This window comes from Drosophila elegans, unplaced genomic scaffold (genome assembly GCF_018152505.1).
Source record: "Drosophila elegans isolate 14027-0461.03 unplaced genomic scaffold, ASM1815250v1 contig_208, whole genome shotgun sequence".
Taxonomy (NCBI): domain Eukaryota; kingdom Metazoa; phylum Arthropoda; class Insecta; order Diptera; family Drosophilidae; genus Drosophila; species Drosophila elegans.
Window position 1 is genome coordinate 8,811,810 of NW_024545578.1, and position 18,776 is coordinate 8,830,585.

General features: G+C 40.2%; 4 protein-coding genes across 5 annotated transcripts; 3 read left to right on the forward strand and 1 right to left on the reverse strand.

The window, feature by feature from the left end:
• LOC108146617 (P protein) lies at positions 1-2,360 on the forward strand. Its single transcript, XM_017272663.1, has one exon. The coding sequence runs from the start codon at positions 39-41 to the stop codon at positions 2,133-2,135; it is 2,097 nt and encodes a 698-aa protein (XP_017128152.1). The 5' UTR covers positions 1-38; the 3' UTR covers positions 2,136-2,360.
• A 10,842-nt stretch (positions 2,361-13,202) lies between these two features.
• Positions 13,203-14,957, forward strand: LOC108146925 (protein Exd1 homolog). Of its 2 annotated transcripts, none has more exons than XM_017273168.1 (2): positions 13,203-13,250; positions 13,325-14,633. In XM_017273168.1, exon 2 carries the CDS (start codon positions 13,331-13,333, stop codon positions 14,195-14,197), a length of 867 nt encoding a protein of 288 aa, XP_017128657.1. In that variant the 5' UTR covers positions 13,203-13,250; positions 13,325-13,330; the 3' UTR covers positions 14,198-14,633. The 2 variants fall into 2 exon arrangements, with proteins under 2 accessions (XP_017128657.1, XP_041563872.1); XM_041707938.1 differs by lacking the exon at positions 13,203-13,250 and adding an exon at positions 14,837-14,957 and having other exon boundaries at positions 13,325-14,200.
• Positions 14,870-16,493, forward strand: LOC108146926 (histone-lysine N-methyltransferase PRDM9). The gene is made up of 3 exons (XM_017273170.2): positions 14,870-15,145; positions 15,203-15,446; positions 15,768-16,493. Exons 1-3 carry the CDS (start codon positions 14,977-14,979, stop codon positions 16,159-16,161), a joined length of 807 nt encoding a protein of 268 aa, XP_017128659.1. The 5' UTR covers positions 14,870-14,976; the 3' UTR covers positions 16,162-16,493.
• On the reverse strand, positions 16,404-18,724 carry LOC108146923 (cullin homolog 1). Its single transcript, XM_017273167.2, has 3 exons — positions 18,566-18,724; positions 16,827-18,462; positions 16,404-16,778 (listed from the first exon to the last, which is right to left on the reverse strand). Exons 2-3 carry the CDS (start codon positions 18,453-18,455, stop codon positions 16,404-16,406), a joined length of 2,004 nt encoding a protein of 667 aa, XP_017128656.1. The 5' UTR covers positions 18,456-18,462; positions 18,566-18,724.
• Positions 18,725-18,776: the final 52 nt, after the last annotated feature.

The window sequence follows — 18,776 nt, forward strand, 5'->3', positions numbered from 1 at the left end:
CTTAAGTTACTATAGTTTTACTTCGATTTATCTATCAAATGAAATTCGTGAGTGATTTTTTTCGTGCATCAAATTTAGCCCCTCCAGACGCAGTTTCCCGGGCATGGCCATCGTCGTACAGGTCGAATATTCCCCGTAGATTACGGATGCCTGACCAACTTCAACCGAATTACCTGCACGAGCGGGGGGAATTCTCTCTTTGGCGATTCGTATTCAAGATCATTAAGATTGGTGTCCTGCTGCTGATCTGGGGCTTCTTTACCTACGTTCTGGTTCGGATTTCGAACAAGCGCGATGACTCCTCGGTGGTCACCGTGCTGCCCAATGAAACTGCGCTTCGCAAAATGCCACTTCCGAACGATGCTGCGAGGATAACTCTTTGGGGTCCCATTGATTTGCATGCGAGGCCCGGGGATACCCCTCTGGTGGCTGTACGGGTGGAATGGCGTGAACCGAATATGAATAGCATATTCCAGCACTCCGCCATGTGGAATGTCTATCTGTTGAAGGACGATGAAGCCTTCGTGAAGGCGGCCAAAACCATTCTAGTCACACCAAGGGAAAAGAGTTATTACAAGGGCGTGATTTCGCTGGAGGGCAAGAACGATCGGCCAGTGTCCCTGCTCATGCTGGTTTCCATCTGTCCCCTGGTGACCAATCACGGAGTGATCTACGCCGCTCTCCTGCTCATTGCTCTGTACGTCCTCATTGTCTTTGAGTTGACGGACCGCACATTCGCGGCTCTCCTAATGGCCACCACTGGCATAGCTATACTAACGGCGCTGGGAAATCGACCGACCCTGCAAAACATCATCTCGTGGATCGACTTCGAGACCCTGATGCTGCTGCTGGGCATGATGATACTGGTGGCCATAATGTCCGAGACCGGAATCTTCGACTGGATGGCCGTGCTGGCGTACAGGATCTCGATGGGTCATCCCTGGCCGCTGGTTATTCTCCTGAGCACCATTACCGCCCTCATGTCCTGCATTCTGGATAACGTGACCATGCTGCTACTCATGGCACCCATTGCCATTCGATTGTGCGAGGCCATTGGAGTGCAGACGCCACTCGTTCTGATCGTGGTTGTCATGTACTCGAATCTCGGTGGCACCCTCACTCCGGTGGGCGATCCGCCCAACGTGATCATCGCCACCAATCCGGAGGTTGTGGAGGATGGCATCGATTTTGCCACCTTCACGCTGCACATGCTGCCCGGAGTTTTGCTGGCCCTGATAGCGGGCTTTGGAGTAGTCTACCTGACCATGAGGAGGTCTCTGTTTAAGCTGGAGGAACGACAATTTGAGTTGGTGGCGGAAAGGGAGGCTGCCAGGCGTCGGATTAGTGCGGAAATCAACACGCGAGCCACCCAATTGAGGGAACTTCAATCGGCGCGACCGTGCATTAGGCCGGCGGATAACTATTTCGAGACCTTGGCCCATTTGGAGGCACATCATCGCATCCGCGACAAGACGCTGCTGATCAAGTGCATGTTCACGATGGTCTTCGTCATCTTCTGCTTCCTGATGCACTCGCTGCCCTTCATGCCCGGCGCCACCTTGGGCTGGGTGGCCATCCTGGCCGCCTTCCTGCTCCTCATCCTGGCCAAGATGAACAACATCCAGGAGGTGCTCGACCAGGTCGAGTGGTCGGCCCTGCTCTTCCTGGCCGCACTGTTCGTGCTCACCGAGGCGGTGGACCAGTTGGGTTTCATTCATTGGATGAGCGATCATGCGGTCAGGATGATCATGAGCATCGATGAGCGACACCGGACCACAGTGGGCATCCTGATCATCCTCTGGCTGTCCGCCATTCTGGCCGCCTTCGTCGGCAACGTACCGGTGACGACGATGGTCCTGCGGCTGAACATCGCACTGCACCACAACGAGGCGATCAAAATGCCGCTGTCGCCATTGATCTGGGCCCTGTCCTACGGCGTCTGCTTCGGCGGTAATGGCACCCTGATTGGGGCATCGGCCAATGTGGTCGCAGCGGCGATAGCCCATCAATATGGCTATAAGATCTCGTTCATTCAGTTCTTCATCTACGGCTTCCCCATGGTGCTGGCCACCATTTCGCTAGCCATGGTTTACCTCCTGATGGCGCATTCGGTCTTCACTTGGCACAAGACATAGGTTCCCAGCGTCCAACTCTCGAAGTTGCGAGAGATGGGAACTTGTGTTCATTCCATCTATAAGAAGAAGGCTGCCATCCAGAGATAGATTACGTCAAAGGACTGAATGTAACGATTTCTAATTGGACATACTATTTTGGCAACTCGTGAGGACTATAAAATACTTGTAAAGTGTAAAGTGTAAGTGTCTATTATGGTCACTCAATAAAGTATAATTTTAGCTTAAGCAATTCTCTATAAAAAGGCTGTTATATTTATTTCAGTTTGATGAACACTGAATTATGATAGATAATCAAGTTCTCGTTTAGAAAGTCAATAGGATGTCAAAAAAAATAAATAAATAGTTTGTGCTTTTTTACGATCTTTCTAGACATATTTTATTTTTAAATTGGTTTTTAACACACATCGAAGATCTTTACGATTTTACTTAGTATTGCATTTTATTTTAAGTAATCCAAACTTATTTCAAACCTTTGTCCACTGTAATGAATTGTTTTAAAAAATTACCGAAATCCCATCTTGAATTTAAATTTTCGCTTTTTTCGCCCACTGTATTATTTAATATAGCATACTTTAGTGCGCAATGACCCAGAGAACTCCAGCTGCAACGACAATGCGTAGCTTGGCTAAATTCTTCCGCTTAATCGCGCAATAATAGCTCAAGGGTGTTAAATATGCATAAACAGCAGCAGCGGCAGCAACAAAGGCAACAACTGCGATTACAACTGACTAGATATGTGTGGAGTAACAACCTAACCACATCTACTTCTGCTCCAGGGTCCTTGTGGCTAAATATAAATCCGACTGTAAGGACTGCAGTAATCAGCGCTGGGAGAGATTTTAAATGTGGCAAAATAATTGGAAGCAATTACATTTTCTATTAAGTTAATTGAGGAACTTAAATTAAATGTGCTTACCTTCTGGTGTTCTTCAGCTGAGAAAAACACACAATTCAGTGAATTAAAGCCACTTGAATAACAACCATACACAACGTGTACACATTGAAACAAGAATTCACTCGTGGCAATCAAAGAAATTCTTGGGAAAAACGCGAATAACAATTTCGCCGCGAGGAAAAAATAAGGGCAAGCCCGAAAACAACAACACATGCAATCCGCCAATAAATCAACTAATTAAATATTCCAATTCGGAGCCGAAGTATTTGATTTTTGCAAATTTAAACAACACGATGAGGCGCCAATCGAAGCGCAACCCTTGTGCCCTGCTTTGCATTTTGACTCTGATTTGATGTGGATGTCGCGACTTGAATCAACATCAGTAAATAAAAACAGCAACAGATATGTGAAAGCACGCGACGCCCCAAAAAATGACTGAAATAATATCAAATGAAATGAAATAAAACGAAATGTCTGATTGCGTTGGCGTTTTGGCTTTTCGATGTTTGCTGCTCCCCAATGGCAAACATGAAAGCGGCTTTGCATGTGAGCCGCACACCAAACATAAAAAAAAAAACAAAAAATAAAAATACAAAAATTAAGCCAAAGCAGCAGTATGTGGCAACAACAACAGCCATCGGGCCAAAAAGCAATGGCAACGTAACACTAATTACCGTAATTGTGTACAGGGCGTGTAGAAACACTCGATGAAGGCGACGAGGACAAAACTTTAACTTGGCCTCTAGCCTCCAACCTGCAACCTCACTTGGCCGGAACTTTTTACTCGGACCAGAGATGAATGCGTGAAAAGAGTTTATTAAAAAAAAACAAAAGCAAAACTAACTAAAATTAAAAATAAGGTATACCGACGCAAAGTTAACACTTAAATTTAGATGGGCTTGCTGCCGTAATGTGAAAAATTTCCAGCCTAATTCAATTTGTGTTTAGAAAATCGTACTTTAAAAATTGTAATAAAAAAATATACCCACTGGTTATTTATGTATAATATTTATACTTTTTTAAAGCCAATAATTCTATTTGTATTTATACAAAATTACTTTAAAAATTGTAATTAAAAATATAAATATTAGTAATTTGTTTAAAAAATGTATACCTCTTTATGGTCGACCATTATTTTAATTTATTATATAATCCAAAAACTCGGAATAAAAAACCTCTAAAAACTGTTTACTAATAGGTGCCTTTTTAAAAGCAGGTCTCAATAAAGTTTATAAAATCGGAGAGGGCAATTAAATCTGAACCCAATAAAATATTCCATGATCACTCTGCCAGCTCTGTTTAGCATTAAAGAGCTCGTTACTCGGTTACGCGAAAGCGTCACGTTGGCATCGCGTGCTGGGCAACGTGTGTGGGGCGACCAAATGTGTAGAAATAAAACATTAAATTACATTGGATTCTCGGGGTTCCTCTTGGCCTCTTATTGTCTCTCGCCTCGGAACCTCCTCCTTTTTTGGGGGCCAGGTGTGGTTTGCACGTAGATCGCGCACGTAGCCGAAATTTTGAGCACTCCGCAGGATGCAGAAGGATAGTCAGACAGACCGCCGGCGGTTTGTTCTGAAGTGCGCTTTAATAGTTGGCTGTCTGCAGCTGCCGCAGTCGGAAAAGCGGAAAAGCGGAAAAGCAACAGCAGCGGGCTGCGGCATATGAATGTGGCGTGTTGGCAAGCCAGAGTGCTGTTTAATAAAATGGCGAGGAGAAGAGAACCCATGGCACTGCTGCAACACGAACTGAAAGTGTAATTATGCAGATGTTTGAGGATCAGCCACAGCAATGATTTATGTATGGCTGGCACAAACGTCGTCCCTAATTACATCTGCAGCGACAAAGTGACCGAAGGATGCATAGAATTAAACCAGCTAGCACATGAAAGGCCCGAGAAAATCGGCTTACACCTGAACAATCATGAATTAAATCAGAAATCCCCGACTTGAGGACACGAAAGTAATTAACTTGACCTGGGATGTATGCCCAGGGCCATCATCAATTTCCCAACTTGTCACTCTCCGCCGGGAGTTGGTGTTAATTCTCGTCTAATTTGTATTTCACCTGTCCGCCCACACGACCACATCAGCAATTAAAAATCCTTTAGGCCAACATAAAAATGGCATTAAATCTGCCGGTGATTATCCTTGTCTCGGGCATGTCCGAATGTATGTAAGCTTGGAATTGGGCATAAAGAAGCGGTGATGTGACAAACTTAGTGAAATAGGATTAGATCAAACACATCAACTAATTAATTTCGCTCACCTATAATGGCCATTGAATAAAAAATTGTTTTTCTTTTGTGTTAGGGGTAATCAAATTTTATATATAGTCATGACTTTTGGAATATAACGTAAGTTAGTAAGACTGCAAATAAACATTTTGTTTATTTTTAATATCAAAATTAGTATTATTGATACAAAAAAATGTTTGATCAGGATAAAGAAAGGCAATCCTGGAGTGTACCTAGACACCTTTGGACCCAGTTGGGAACGCATCGAGGTACCACTTTTTTAGTAGCTTATTCCTCACCTTAGTAAAAAAAAACTATCAGGATTCCTTTAACCTTACCTATGTACTACTTTTTATTTAGGTACTGAAAGTTTTTTTCTTCTTTTCAAAAAAGGATTCGTAAGATACTATAAAACCACTTCGGCTTACTAACAAAAGTTTTGGCTGTAACTTGAGCTAATCTCTTCCAATTATGATAAATATTTATCTTGAAATTTAGCCCTAACCGCAATGCCATCACGATGCCATCTTTAATGCCGGACCCAAATATCCTTTGGTCACGCACACCAATGTCCGGACATAGTTTTCCGGACTAATACACAGGAGCGGGGGGAGATGGGTCATGATCATATCTCAGACGAGCTGTCCTTGGTGTTATTGTTATTTTGATAGTCCCATTGCATTTTTTACATAGCTCTCTGAGGCTGGCATACATTGTTTACTGGTGGTCATAATGATTACTTATTTCGAGGATTACTTACTCGTTCTCGCTCGCTCCACCGAATGCTGCTCCGTTTTATTGGCATTGTTAATATTTGCTTTGTTGGCATCCTTGGTTTATTTGCTCAGGATTTGCAAGTATGCCAGAGTGTGCTCTTTACGCCCACTCCACTTAATCGTAGATACACGCTCATTTAGTTTTATTGCGCATCTCGGATTGTGGCATTTGGGAAATTTAGTATTTTAAAGATGCCGCCTCCAAGCTACCGAAAAATGCCAGCTATTCGTTTCCGTTTATTTGCTTGAGGTTTTCTCACAAAAGGAGGCAATTAAAATTTTAAGCTTTGTGCTGAGATTCCTGAGTGTTTCTCCGGAAATATTTTATGGGGATGCCCATTAAAATTGCGCATCAAAATGGAAAGGAGTGCTAGATTATAATTCAATTATTTAATAAACGTACGAAGAAGAAAGTTTTGAACAAAAAACATAATAAATTCAAAAGGTGGATAATCGTAGAATGATTACCATATTTTATAGACCACAAAATATTTTTCATTTTTGATTAATGCGATGGAGAAAACCAAAATGAATCCCAAATAGGTCATCACCCTGGAAGGACCGCTCAAAAAAACTTAAATGAATACCGAGGATATTCATAAATCACAGAGATGTTCATTAATTCGCCGCTTGACAATTGGTCAATGCTCGCGATTTAAAATGCATTAAGAATATATTCTTACATACCCCTAGACCTATGCTCATACCACAGAAAATAAAGAAAATTATGCGAGAAAAAGGTACACAAAAAAACAGCACTCAACTGACTTTCGCGGTCGTAGAAATGATTAATGACAAATTATTTTATGAGGCCAAGGAAAGTCTAAAGACAGAGGCAGGCTGAGCACATCGCATTAAATGTATTTAAATTATTATTACAAAACGAAATTAAACGTAAGGAGGAGGGCGAAAGACCATTTGATGGGCTGCTCAAATAAGAAAAGCAAATAAATCATGAATATTAAGTTGCCCGGCGGAGAACAAAAGTCAATTGGGCTAAGTTCACTGGTCAGAGTGAGGACTTAAAGGACTTGGAATTGCTAGGCCACATCAGAGCTCAACGGCTTATAAAATAACCCTCTTTCCACTTTGCCCCTTCGTAAACCTCACATTGCCTTCCATTTGATTAGACGTTTGTCGTCCAGTGCCCTCAAACTCAAACACAAACTCAAAACTGCCCCGAGGGACAAAAATGTTTATGCAATTGGATTCAATTTTTCGATCCAAGTCAAGCAATTGAATGATGCCAGTCAAACTTACACATACACACACACACTCAGCAAGGATAAATCGATTAGTGTGTCTGTGTGGGCAGCAAAAACCTAGTCTAAGGACATTTTAGGCTTTCGTTTATTAAATTCTGACCCAACTAGAAAATTGTCCCAAAACACCAAAAGGAATTTTATAATTTTTTCATATTTCCCAGGCAACTTATGGAATTCAGTTTTTATTTTGTATGTGTGTGAAATTGCTTAGGCATCTTGATACAACGTTTGCCAATAGCAGAAAGTGCCCAATTTAACTGATTGAAATGGGCCTGCCATGGAAGTAAGACATTTAAGCTTTAAGAATCAATTATTTTGATTTTAACTGACTTATTGTAGGTCTCATGTGTCGAATTTCAAATATGTAAATATATGTGAAAACATATAAGATATTATTGACAAATAAAAGTTTACAAAAAGTCATCGTTTTACAAAAAACATAAGCCACTTTAATTGATCAAAACTCAAGCTTTATTAAACAATCACATATTATACAAAAATTATTTTAAATTCAATTAAATTATGTAACACAGCACTTACGTCACTCGAGCACACTGAAATAAGAGAAAAATACATTAAATATAAAGGAATTTATTTCACTGAAGGGCAGCTTATATGATTCTTAAAGTAAAACCCTCTTGATTCCACCTGTTTGTCAAGCAAATGCAACGAAAATCTTATGGTTAGCATAAAACACACACAATTCCCAAGCCGCAAATGAAAGGCACAAAATCCAGGCAATACAAGGGCTCAGCCGAAAAGAGGGAAAAGTGGGGAAAAATAAGAAGCTGAAGAAAACTGGTGGGTGGTGGGTGGGTGAGGCCCAGATGACGGAGAAGCGGCTCGAGCCACGTAATTTCGTCCAAGTGGGTGAAACAAATGTTGAGATTGCAGGCACGAAAATTCCGGCAAAAGAAGGCCCACCCATTTCCTACACACCCCTTGACCCACTGCGACTTTTTCATATTTCCTGCTTCAGACAAAGTAGAGTGGGGCTTCAAAAACGAAGAAGAAAAACGAAAAAGGAGCAAGCAAATGACAAGCCATAAAAATTGAGTATACGCATTGGTTGCTCAAAGGATCAAAGGATACGCAGACACACTCAGAAGTGTATGTATACATTTTCCTTGTTGTAAAGCATTCGATTGGCATTTTCAATGTATGTAAGTGGCTGCGTGCGGGGTGAAAAGTTATTGCATCATAATTTCCCCCTACTAAGCATTTATATTGCACATAATTACATACATGCCCAACGATGGCGTCTATAAAAAGGCTAACGGATATACCATATTTTCACGCACACGCAAACAATGCAAATTAAGGGCAACATAAATGTAAAATGATGCCTTCCAATAGGATTCTTTATCATAAATAGATTGAAAGCCCTCGAACATTCATGCTCTGCTAATCTGATTAAGTTTTTTTAATATATGCAGTTTTTAAAGCCTAATTATTACATATATTCTTTCATATTTTACAAGTTTATATAACGCAAGAGATTGTTTTATATGTTCTTATATTTTGTTTAACGTTATAATAATATATAATAATGTTTCGTTTAAAATAAAAAAGATTTTAAAATGGTTTCAAATATTAAAAAAATTATTTTATAAAATAACTTTCATTAATGTTAAGTATTTGCTATACCATAAAACTAAATCAAAATATAAATATATGTATATATATTTTATTCTTTTCAATAATCTGACTTACCAACAACATTAACAGATTTTATCCGCGCTTTTCGAAATTCGCTCGGCCTTATTGGGGCAATACCAAACGAAATCGTATTTTTAATGGCGGTGGTTCCCCTCAGAAGAGCATTCAAATAGCATTGCATACAGAATTCGCTGGCTGTGGAGGTGTGGCGATAAAAACGCCTGTTAATGTTTATGCCGCCGGCAAGTCAGGACAATTGTCCTGTGGGGAGCCAAGCCGAGCTTATGGCCGAAACCATTATGGACACCTGCAATGGCGACAATAACGCGTCGTTGATACTTCGCACCTGAGACCCATGCCAACTCCCCAGCCCCCTCGCATTTTCTCCTTTACAGGTGGTTGGCGCTTCGCCCAGAAGTATGCTATTAAACAGGAAAAAATCCAACCGCTACACAGGACCTACACTGAAAAGGGCTGCCAAAAAAATCGGAAAAATAATGGCAGCATGTGCGAGTGGCGAAGGGGTATACCAATTCGCTGACACAGCGGCCTGCAAATGTAACACAAATTTTGCGGTTTTGCGGCCATCCCATTAAAGCAGCCAGCCTGCAACAGCAATAATAGTAGCTTGTAAGCTTGTTAGGTGTGAAATATGCTCTTTTGCAGGACCTATTTTTGCTATTTTGTTTTGCTGCATATTAAATAAATGGCAAATCGATTGTGGTAAACGAACCAAATTGCATAAGCCGTATTTATTGCCTGTGCATTTATCATAAGGTAAGAATTTTTATTTTGTGAAAAACTTTTTTATTGTTTAGTTTTCGTATAATAACTAACTTCCCGATGTTGCATAATTATAAGTAATACCAAAAGTTTCTAAAACTTTATTTTTTGTACAGTTTCATTAAATGATCAATATTTTATTTATAGCTATTTGTCTACAAAAGTATAGAACGATTGACTTTGTTTCACTTTATTCCCACTTTAGTTAACTCTGTGTGTATTTCACCTTAAGTAAATCAATAGAAACTATAATTTACATGATTAAACATTTATTGTTCTCCCTTTTAAATCGGCATGTTCACTTCTCTGATAAATATTACAAAGAAATCATCATCAAGTGGTCGCAAAACCAACGCTAATTGTTCAGCCCAAAGGCATTTTCACAATTAAATTGAGCATAAATCCAAACAAACGCTAGACTCTGATTTGCCAGCCTCGGGCAGAGTTTAATTAAACGCGCGAAAAACGTTGGAATTTTAATCGTTTAATTGAAAAACTTTAACTGTTAAGCGAGTCGAAATGGAAATCCTGAATTGGGAATTGGATTGTCATGTCCTACAAAAATATAGTTACGTTGGACTTAACCGAACATAATTCCTCGTATTTAAGGCAGTTTGTCTTAGTATTAGTTTCAAAACAAAAAATTTATATTCATTAAGAAATCAAATCTATAATAATAAAAACAAGCTCATGAAAACCCATCACTATATAAGAAAAAGTTTAATTCTTATGGTTATTGACCAAATAAAAGCAGGTTTCCCTTGTTTTTTTTCAAAGCTGGATAATATTATATGGCACCACTTTTTTGGTATTGCAAAAAAGCATTTTTCTGGGCCACAACCGAATCCAACCGCGATCATCTCGCATTGCTGCTTTCCGACGGAAACCTATCCAAAACTGGTTGTAAAAACTCTTATAAACTTTGACGAGAAATCATCAAACGGATTTTCAAGCGAAGGTTTTTATGTGCTCGGTTTTGGTTGCTTTTGCTTTGTGGCGACAGCGAGAAGCATTGCGCTTGGAGAAATTGCGACAGCTGATAGTTGACAGGCATCGCTTATACGCACCGTGTGCCGTTCGTCCGACCGAACGTCAAAGTGAATGGTTTTTCCGGCTGCGTTTCGCTGGGCCGGGCAACATTAATTGACACGTGATAATTTAATTAACGTGGCAACCCACGGGCCTGGTAACTAGAAAGATCCAAAAGCGTGTATATCGAAGATTCGGAGGAAGGATGGTGGGATGGTGGGATGGTAGGATGGAAGGACCTGCCTGCTCGACTAATTGGGTCAGCTTCGGGCATGGAAAGGGGGTAAAACTCGGGGCCAGCGTGTGTTCATCCATTGTTTTCCCATCGGCCCGGGGCCATCGTCCCTGGTGCCCGGAATGGAGTGGAGTGTCTCTTAATTACGGTGTGCGCGTGTTGGCGTAGAGGGATTTTCTTGTTAGCCTCTAACGCCCCCCAAAAGAGCGCCTAAAACCCCTTCAAAGCTCAGGGAACCACCCCCAACGCCCCCCTCATTAACCACTTTGCATTGTTCGCCACAAAGTATGCAACAATAATTGACAATGCGCAGAGCGGAAACAAAACGCAAACTAAACGAAAAGGGAGCTTTGAACCTGAGTCCTGGATATTTGCCTCATTACTCGATAGAAAAATGCTGTTTATGAAATTTATTATGAGGGAAAAGGTCTCTTCTTACTTTTCTTTTGTATCATAATGGTTAGTTGATAACTATTGTTGATTAGTTTTCTTTTTGTCCTTCCTTAGGCATAATATTCTGTAACCACAGAAGATGCTGTGATAGAAAAAGGAATTCTGTGAAAGGAAAAAGACTTAAATGTTAACTTAATTTTATTATAAAATGTATATTTAAATTTGTTAGACTATCTGAAGTGTTTTTAAAACTATATAATTTAATGTATTTCTACTAGAAAGTGATTACGCATACTTTTTAAACAAACATTCAATTAGTTTCTAAATTTATTTATATTAAACAATTATTCTACAAATAATGAATAAATATAATTTAAATCACCCATAAATTGCACCTTCTTCTGATTTTCACAAATGGAAACCAATCTCGCAGTCAAAAGTAATTTGGCTACATCAAAGCCCCCCAATTTCAATTTATTTGCAATTTCAACAGGCGAAATAAGATGATCAAATGCGATGTATTTGATACACTCAATTTACTTAGCAAGGGCATTAAAATTAAACCCGATTTGCCCTTTGAACGGCTCAATTTTGTGATGTTGCAGTTGGCTGCCTTGGCCGGGATTTAATTACAAGCGCCCGTGGCAATAGAAATGGCAATGGCGAAAACGGAGTGCTTGGCCCGCATCTAAGCGCATTAAGTATGCGCCGCGTGCGCCAATTAGGTTGAGTCAGCTGCCTGGACCTACGAGCCAGTATTGTGTGCGCACTTCCGTCGCCTTCACATCTTTTTCTTTACCCATCCAATGCGCTTACAAACCAATTAACCTTTTGCAGTGTAATCGCTTCGGGTTTCATTATTAGCCGGGGCGAAAGGTGCGGATTTGCGAAGCACTTACCTATTTGTCTCATTTTGCCGTGCTGATAGTCCAAGTCTGGCGCTCGCCTTGAGCTGGCTATTAGCAAATCAATTGGACCCTCACAAATCTTGGGCATCGTCGTCGATTAACTTGTGGTCAAATCAAATGCGAATCAATATCCTAGCAACCCATCCAGCTCCATTCGCAGTCTGCTTAAGACGCGGTGAGGTGAGGGGCAAAGCTCCACTCAATTGGGCTGAGCAGTCCTAAGACCGTCAATAGTAATTGCACACATTAATATTTGGCAGTTTCAGGGCCGCTGGAGATTACATTCTGTACTCAAAAGTAATGAATTTGCGATTAAAAACTGACACCAATTTAGTGTAGCACTGCACACAAATAAAAACAGTAATAATTTCAGATGCAAAAACAAAAAACACTTGATACAAAATTGTTCTTACTTAAATTTTTTTGTAAATATTGTTTTTGTTCTATTATGTCACCTAAAATGTGGAATTTTACATCACAATCATTAAATTATTATTAAGATAGCTGAGATGATTTATTTTTATGCAAATGTAAATTAAAATAATATCCTTCGTCTTTGTTGTTAATATTGGTTACATTGTATTGCAATTTATCTTAGTTGGCAAATAAAACCAGAAATATTTAAATTTTAATGTGGTGCTTCTAAAGTTGAACTCTTATTTAAAGTTGTTCTAGTGTTTGGTTAATTTTATTTAAATCAACTGTTTTAATTAAAAGGCGATAGCGGAGTTTCTCTTCAAGCTTATCGGAGTTGACACCCCAACCAGGGCTGCCAGCCCATGAGTTAGCCAGTTCACTCTCCACTCTTATCGAATACATCCTCCATGTTTAGCGAGTGTTCCCACCACACTTATCGATAGTATCGACAGAAGCACATCTGATTTTGTTCCTTCTCTACAAGCTTGTCCTTTATTTAGCGAACTTTTTAAGAACCAGGTAGCTTACGAATTTAAATGCCATTAAAAGTAACTTTTTAAAATTATAACACATGTAATTTAAATTATATTAAGGTCACGATGAGCGACAGCGATGGAAATGACAGTTTCTGCTCCGCATTCGAAGCCATTCCAGTCAACATTCGATTCCCACTCAGCCATGATGAACTGGAAAGCCTTGATAAAAAGCTAACTCGCATTGTTTACATCCAGCAAACAGACGCAAGTTATCATAGGGCTTTGAATGATATCAAGGATCAACCGTCTATATCCTTGATGATAGAGCCCAGTTTTTACGGACGCCATCAGGCCACTTCCGTTTTGGCTGTGGCCACGGCCAATGAAACCTACATCATGGATATCAAAGCCCTTGGCTCAATTTTTCCGGAAATGGCCAAGATTCTGGAGGCGGATCAGCCTCGAAAAATAGTGCACTATAGCCATCGTGTTTCCGACCATTTCCGGTACAAACACGGAATTGTGTTGGCCGGAGTTTGCGACTCCTTTGTGGCTTTGTGCGTGGCCCGCCAGGAAAAATCGCCGTGCTCCTTGCCGGAGGCTATATCCCTCGTGTTCGGACTGCCGGTGCAAGACCTTCTTTGCGAGGAGGTGATCGGAGCCAGTGAATCGCGGCGGAACTTCACGGCCCGGCCACTGACCCAGAGTCAACTGAGGTACTTGGCCAGGATGGTGCAACTGCAGCACAGGATGCACGATCGCTTGATTTTTAACAGTATTTGCGCCCAGGTGCAGCGCATGTCGATGGAGTTCAGCAGGAACTTCTTGGGCCTTCAGTCCTCGGATGTGGCTCTGAATATGGGCCCCGGCAGTCGCTTTGGGTTCCACCTAATAGATTCCTGCTACAAACTGACCGCTGAGGGAACCACTCTTCCCACGCCCGAGGAGATCGACCACCACGAACTTGAACAGCGAAAAGGTCGCAAGTGAATGGTATATGGATATCTTGAGCAGAAATGTGCCTTGTAAAAAATGATACTGATAGAAATAAGTCCCTCCGTTTGCATGCTGGCAGGCCAGCGGATTTGCACGTTAGTCTTTAAAAGTAAAAGTTCCTTACACCTTGACCCATAGACTAATCATCTAATATTCTTTTACTCACACTTGTAACATATTTTCGAATTTTTTATTTCTTGAAATTTTTCAATACTGCACACCTACCTATAAAGTAAAAAATAAGAATGTTCTTTGAAGTTTCTATAAATTATATTGATGGCCTTTTTTATAATAGTCAGTAATTTAAGTATGTATATTTTATTTAGTAACAAACGACTATGTTATATATCTTCCATGGGAAGAATCGAAAAATTACTTGAAAACAAATAACTTCATTATTTTTAAAGACATACATACATAGAAGCATATAATACAAATTAAAAATGAACAATATTGAATTAATATCAATAGGGAAAAATTACAAAGTTTAAAAAAAAAAAACGTCAACGTCATATATGTATGTATGTAGCTGAGATGGAACTTCATTAATTAAAAAATGTTAATTTATTTCATTCATTTCTTGTTGTTGATAAATTAACATATATTTCAATATGTTATGTTATATATCGATAGACGATCTGTCTTGATTGCTAGTCTCTAATTTGGTCACCCTAAAAAACAATATCAAATCAGCTGGAAGTCAAGAAACAAAAAAAAGCCAACAATATTAAAGAAATCTATGTTAAATACATAGGAATTCCGGCCGCTAAAATATGGGAAGGAAATGCGGGAAAACAAGCTCAAGAAAGTCAAGAAAACAGACAATAAAAAGCGAACCGGACCCTGAGGAAACAAGAGAAAGGAACATAGATAATGAAGATGTCCGATCTTCGAGATACATTAAAACAGAAGATAGTTTTACGGAGACTGAGTTCTATGAGGGTGGGCTGTGAAACAGGAATAAGCCCTTAAATTTATAACGATATTTTCATATTGCAGTGGTTATGCTGGATGCGGAGAATCCGGTTAAGGAAGAGTATCCCTTGGAGGAGCCCGATCCGGTGGAGGAGGAGATAAGCTATCATTTGGCTGGGCCACCAAAAGTCTGTTCCAAATGCATCAGAGCTTTTCCAACCGAAGAGTTTCCCACCCACGACTGCAAGGACATCAATGCCGATAAATACCCCTGCAAAATTTGCCCCCGGAAGTTCCGCTACAAGTCTTTATTGGTCGTACACCTAAAGTGAGTTCGAGTCTTAAAATTAATTTAATTTTTTTCATTTGTAGCAATCACATGTGGAAGAGAAATTAACAAGAAACATTTCCTAATTTAATCTTTCTATGGTTTTTAATGTTTGATTTTTGAATAATAACATAATGATGTTTAAATACTATTTATTGGCTTCTCAATAAGACTAAGGTTAAATCATGTAAATCATTTTTAAAAAAGTCTTATCAGGATCTATGTATAAAACCTTTTTTCTGCCTAAAATCTATCGAACTAATTTTACTTTTAGAGTCATTTCGGTAACTTATTAATGGATGGTTTTTACCTATTCCACAGAACACACCTTAGGCTGCAGAAAGGTGAGAGCATCCCAGAATTGGAGAGGGTGAAACCTGCGAAAACAAACCATCGCAGAGTCCTACATAACTACGAGTACAATTACTCGCCCACTCCAAGATGGAAGTTATCCCGCCGGAGGGCCGGAGCAAAGCTCATCCAGCATCAGCGACTGTGTGACTATTGTCCCATAGCCTTCTCCAACGAAGCTCATCTGGAGAAGCACATAAAGCATCACCATGCCGAGGTGATTGACTCCATCGAATTCATTACCCCAGATCCGGAGTTTCAAGGCACGGAACAGACCAGCATCAAGTTAGAAAATAATCACACAGTACTGAATTGCATCAAGTTAGAGAATGAGGAAACGGCAGAAAGCATTCATTACACCTAAATTTAATAAGTTTTGTTAAAAGGTCTTCAAATCCTTATTAAAAAATCATAATTTTTAAAACTTTTGGAAATTTATATTTAATTTTACAGTAGTTAAGGCTTTTTTAATTTTCTTCTCCGTCTTTTATATTACAAATAGTTACATGTCAAGGAATCACAATCATTTAAATTTTTGCCATCTGTAGCTAAATAATACATAAGTATGCAATAAATATTTATAAGCTATAATTAGTTGCAGCTGGTTTAGGAAACGTATCTGTAAGTGCTGGACTGAGTTCGCTCTATATCGGGCGTGTCCTTATTGAGTAAAACTTCAATCCTTTCTTTAATAAATCCTATTTTCGGTGTAAACAAGTTTTTTAGCTCGTCAATAACATGTGCAACCAGTTGCGAGTGTTCCAGGATCTTATACTTCTTCATTATGCGCACCACCGCTGCATCCATTTGATACTTTCGTCTATTTTTCAGTTCATAATCTTCTTTATCCTCGATCTTTCTTGTTTTAGTCGAAACCTTGTTCAAGTTAAGACGGCGCTTTCTGCTTGTAAAATTCATGTTGACTTCCAAAGCCAAGCCGCTCGAAATAAGGAATCCAATCGTTTTCCAGAAGTCCAGTACCTAAATTAAATTAAATTAATGACTATCAAGTTTGGGAATCAAACTCACCGGCTGCAGGATCTGCGTACTTGTGCCCAACATATCTACCATTTCGTTGATTGTCAATCTCTTCTGATGGTTAAACAACAGCAGAAGCGCCATTTGCAAAGTGTTTACCTGAAGGATATGGGTTGAATGTTTCAAGTGACAGATCATCTCGCCAGAGGAGATTTCGAAGTTGAACTCAATCTTTCGACCTATATTATGCTGGCAATAAAATGAGTAAAACTCGCTTGCAGCTTGCTGCAGTTCCGCAGGTAAAATCAGCTTGAAATTGTCATCGCCACCACGGGATTCGAAGCACTTGAGGCGGAAATCAAATCCAAACCTGATATTCCTACTAGTCAGATATTCCTCGAAGCCATCCTTTACAATCCGGGACCGAGCTAATTCCGTCAACTGATTCGATAGTCTGCAAGTGGCTTCGTTGCCGAACTTTTTGGTCAGCAGGGAAATCATTGTGGACTCATTTCCGTCCCAGGTGGATGTCTCATTGATTTGTCGAGTCCTCAGGACTTTCCAATATTGTTGAATGAATTTGTCCTTTTCGTTGAGGAATTCCACCAACTCTACGATCCGTTTAAGTTCTTCAATCAATGCCTTCTCGGATTCCTGTTTCTTAGTCATCAATTCGTTGCAATATTCATTAAGAATCAGGATGGGATCCCTTTTCTGGTTCATTGCGTTGATTGAATCTGTGCACACCTGATCGATCACGGCCACCAGCTCCTTCTGATCCCGCAATGCCCGCTCCAAGGGACTGTGGCGCAGTGCCATGAAGGCATTCAAGTAATCCCTGCCCCCCAATGACTTCGATATGGCTTTCTCCAGCTGCAGGGCAATGTGCCTCTTAAGGATTGCCTTAAACTGGACACCCTCTTTGATTTCTGGCATGGCCAAGCAGGCGTATTTGAGAAAGTGCTTTAAATCGCAGTAACTGCCGGATAAGGTGATTCTTTGGAACTCAGCCAGGGTCTCCGACTTGTAGAATCCCACCACTTCCTCCGTGAAAACGTTGTTCAGTTTGTTGGGCACCGGCACGGCTTGTTTCTCATCGTTGGCATACAGCTCCACAATGGATTTGAGCACCTGGTAGACAAGGGATTTGGCCTGTTTCCCCGGCCGTTGCCTCAAGATCATGGTAATGACGGTGACCAGGGCCCTGTCAATGGGACTGAAGACCTCCTCCTTCCAGCGGATCATGGCCATGCGGTAGACGTGGTGGATATGGTCGTGCTTCTCGAACTGTTCCCGTTTCACCCAGTTTTGGTTGAGGTATCGACAGCCCCGGTTCAATTCCTCACAGGCCTTCCAAAATGGATCCCAATACTCAACGTATTTGATGATTAGTTGCTCGTCATCCGTGATGATCTCGATTTCTGCTGCTATTTCCTGGAGCCTGGTATTCATGTAATTGGTTAGGTTTTCGTACAGATGCTTTCCGGGATCTTGGGAACGCACATTCGAATTGTGGACGAAGCTCGAGCAATGATAGTAAACATAGTCGTAGAAACTAATGAGTTCCTTGCTGTTAAATGGAATGCGCTTTTCGAAGATCTGATCCAGATATTTGCACTCCTTCTGCCAGAGATCCCCCAATCCTTCAAAGTGAGTAACAGATCTTTCCCTGCGATTCATTGCTGATCTGTTTTTACAAGATAACAAATACATACATACATACATACATACGTATAGAAAAGAGATCAGTGACCTTTTTGGGGGAATCACGGAAATTTCAACATACTCACCTCTGATTTAAATAAATTAACTTTTCTGTTTCTACTGTGACTTAATTTGTTTTAATTGTTTTTTAAATGCAAATTTTGTAATCTGGCAGCCAATTTGTAAATTATTAATTGATTTAACAATGATTAATAATACCACTGTCGAGATCGATTGTAGCTCTTATCAGTCTAGAGATGTCAAAGTTTCGACACTTTTTCATCATTAAACTATCGA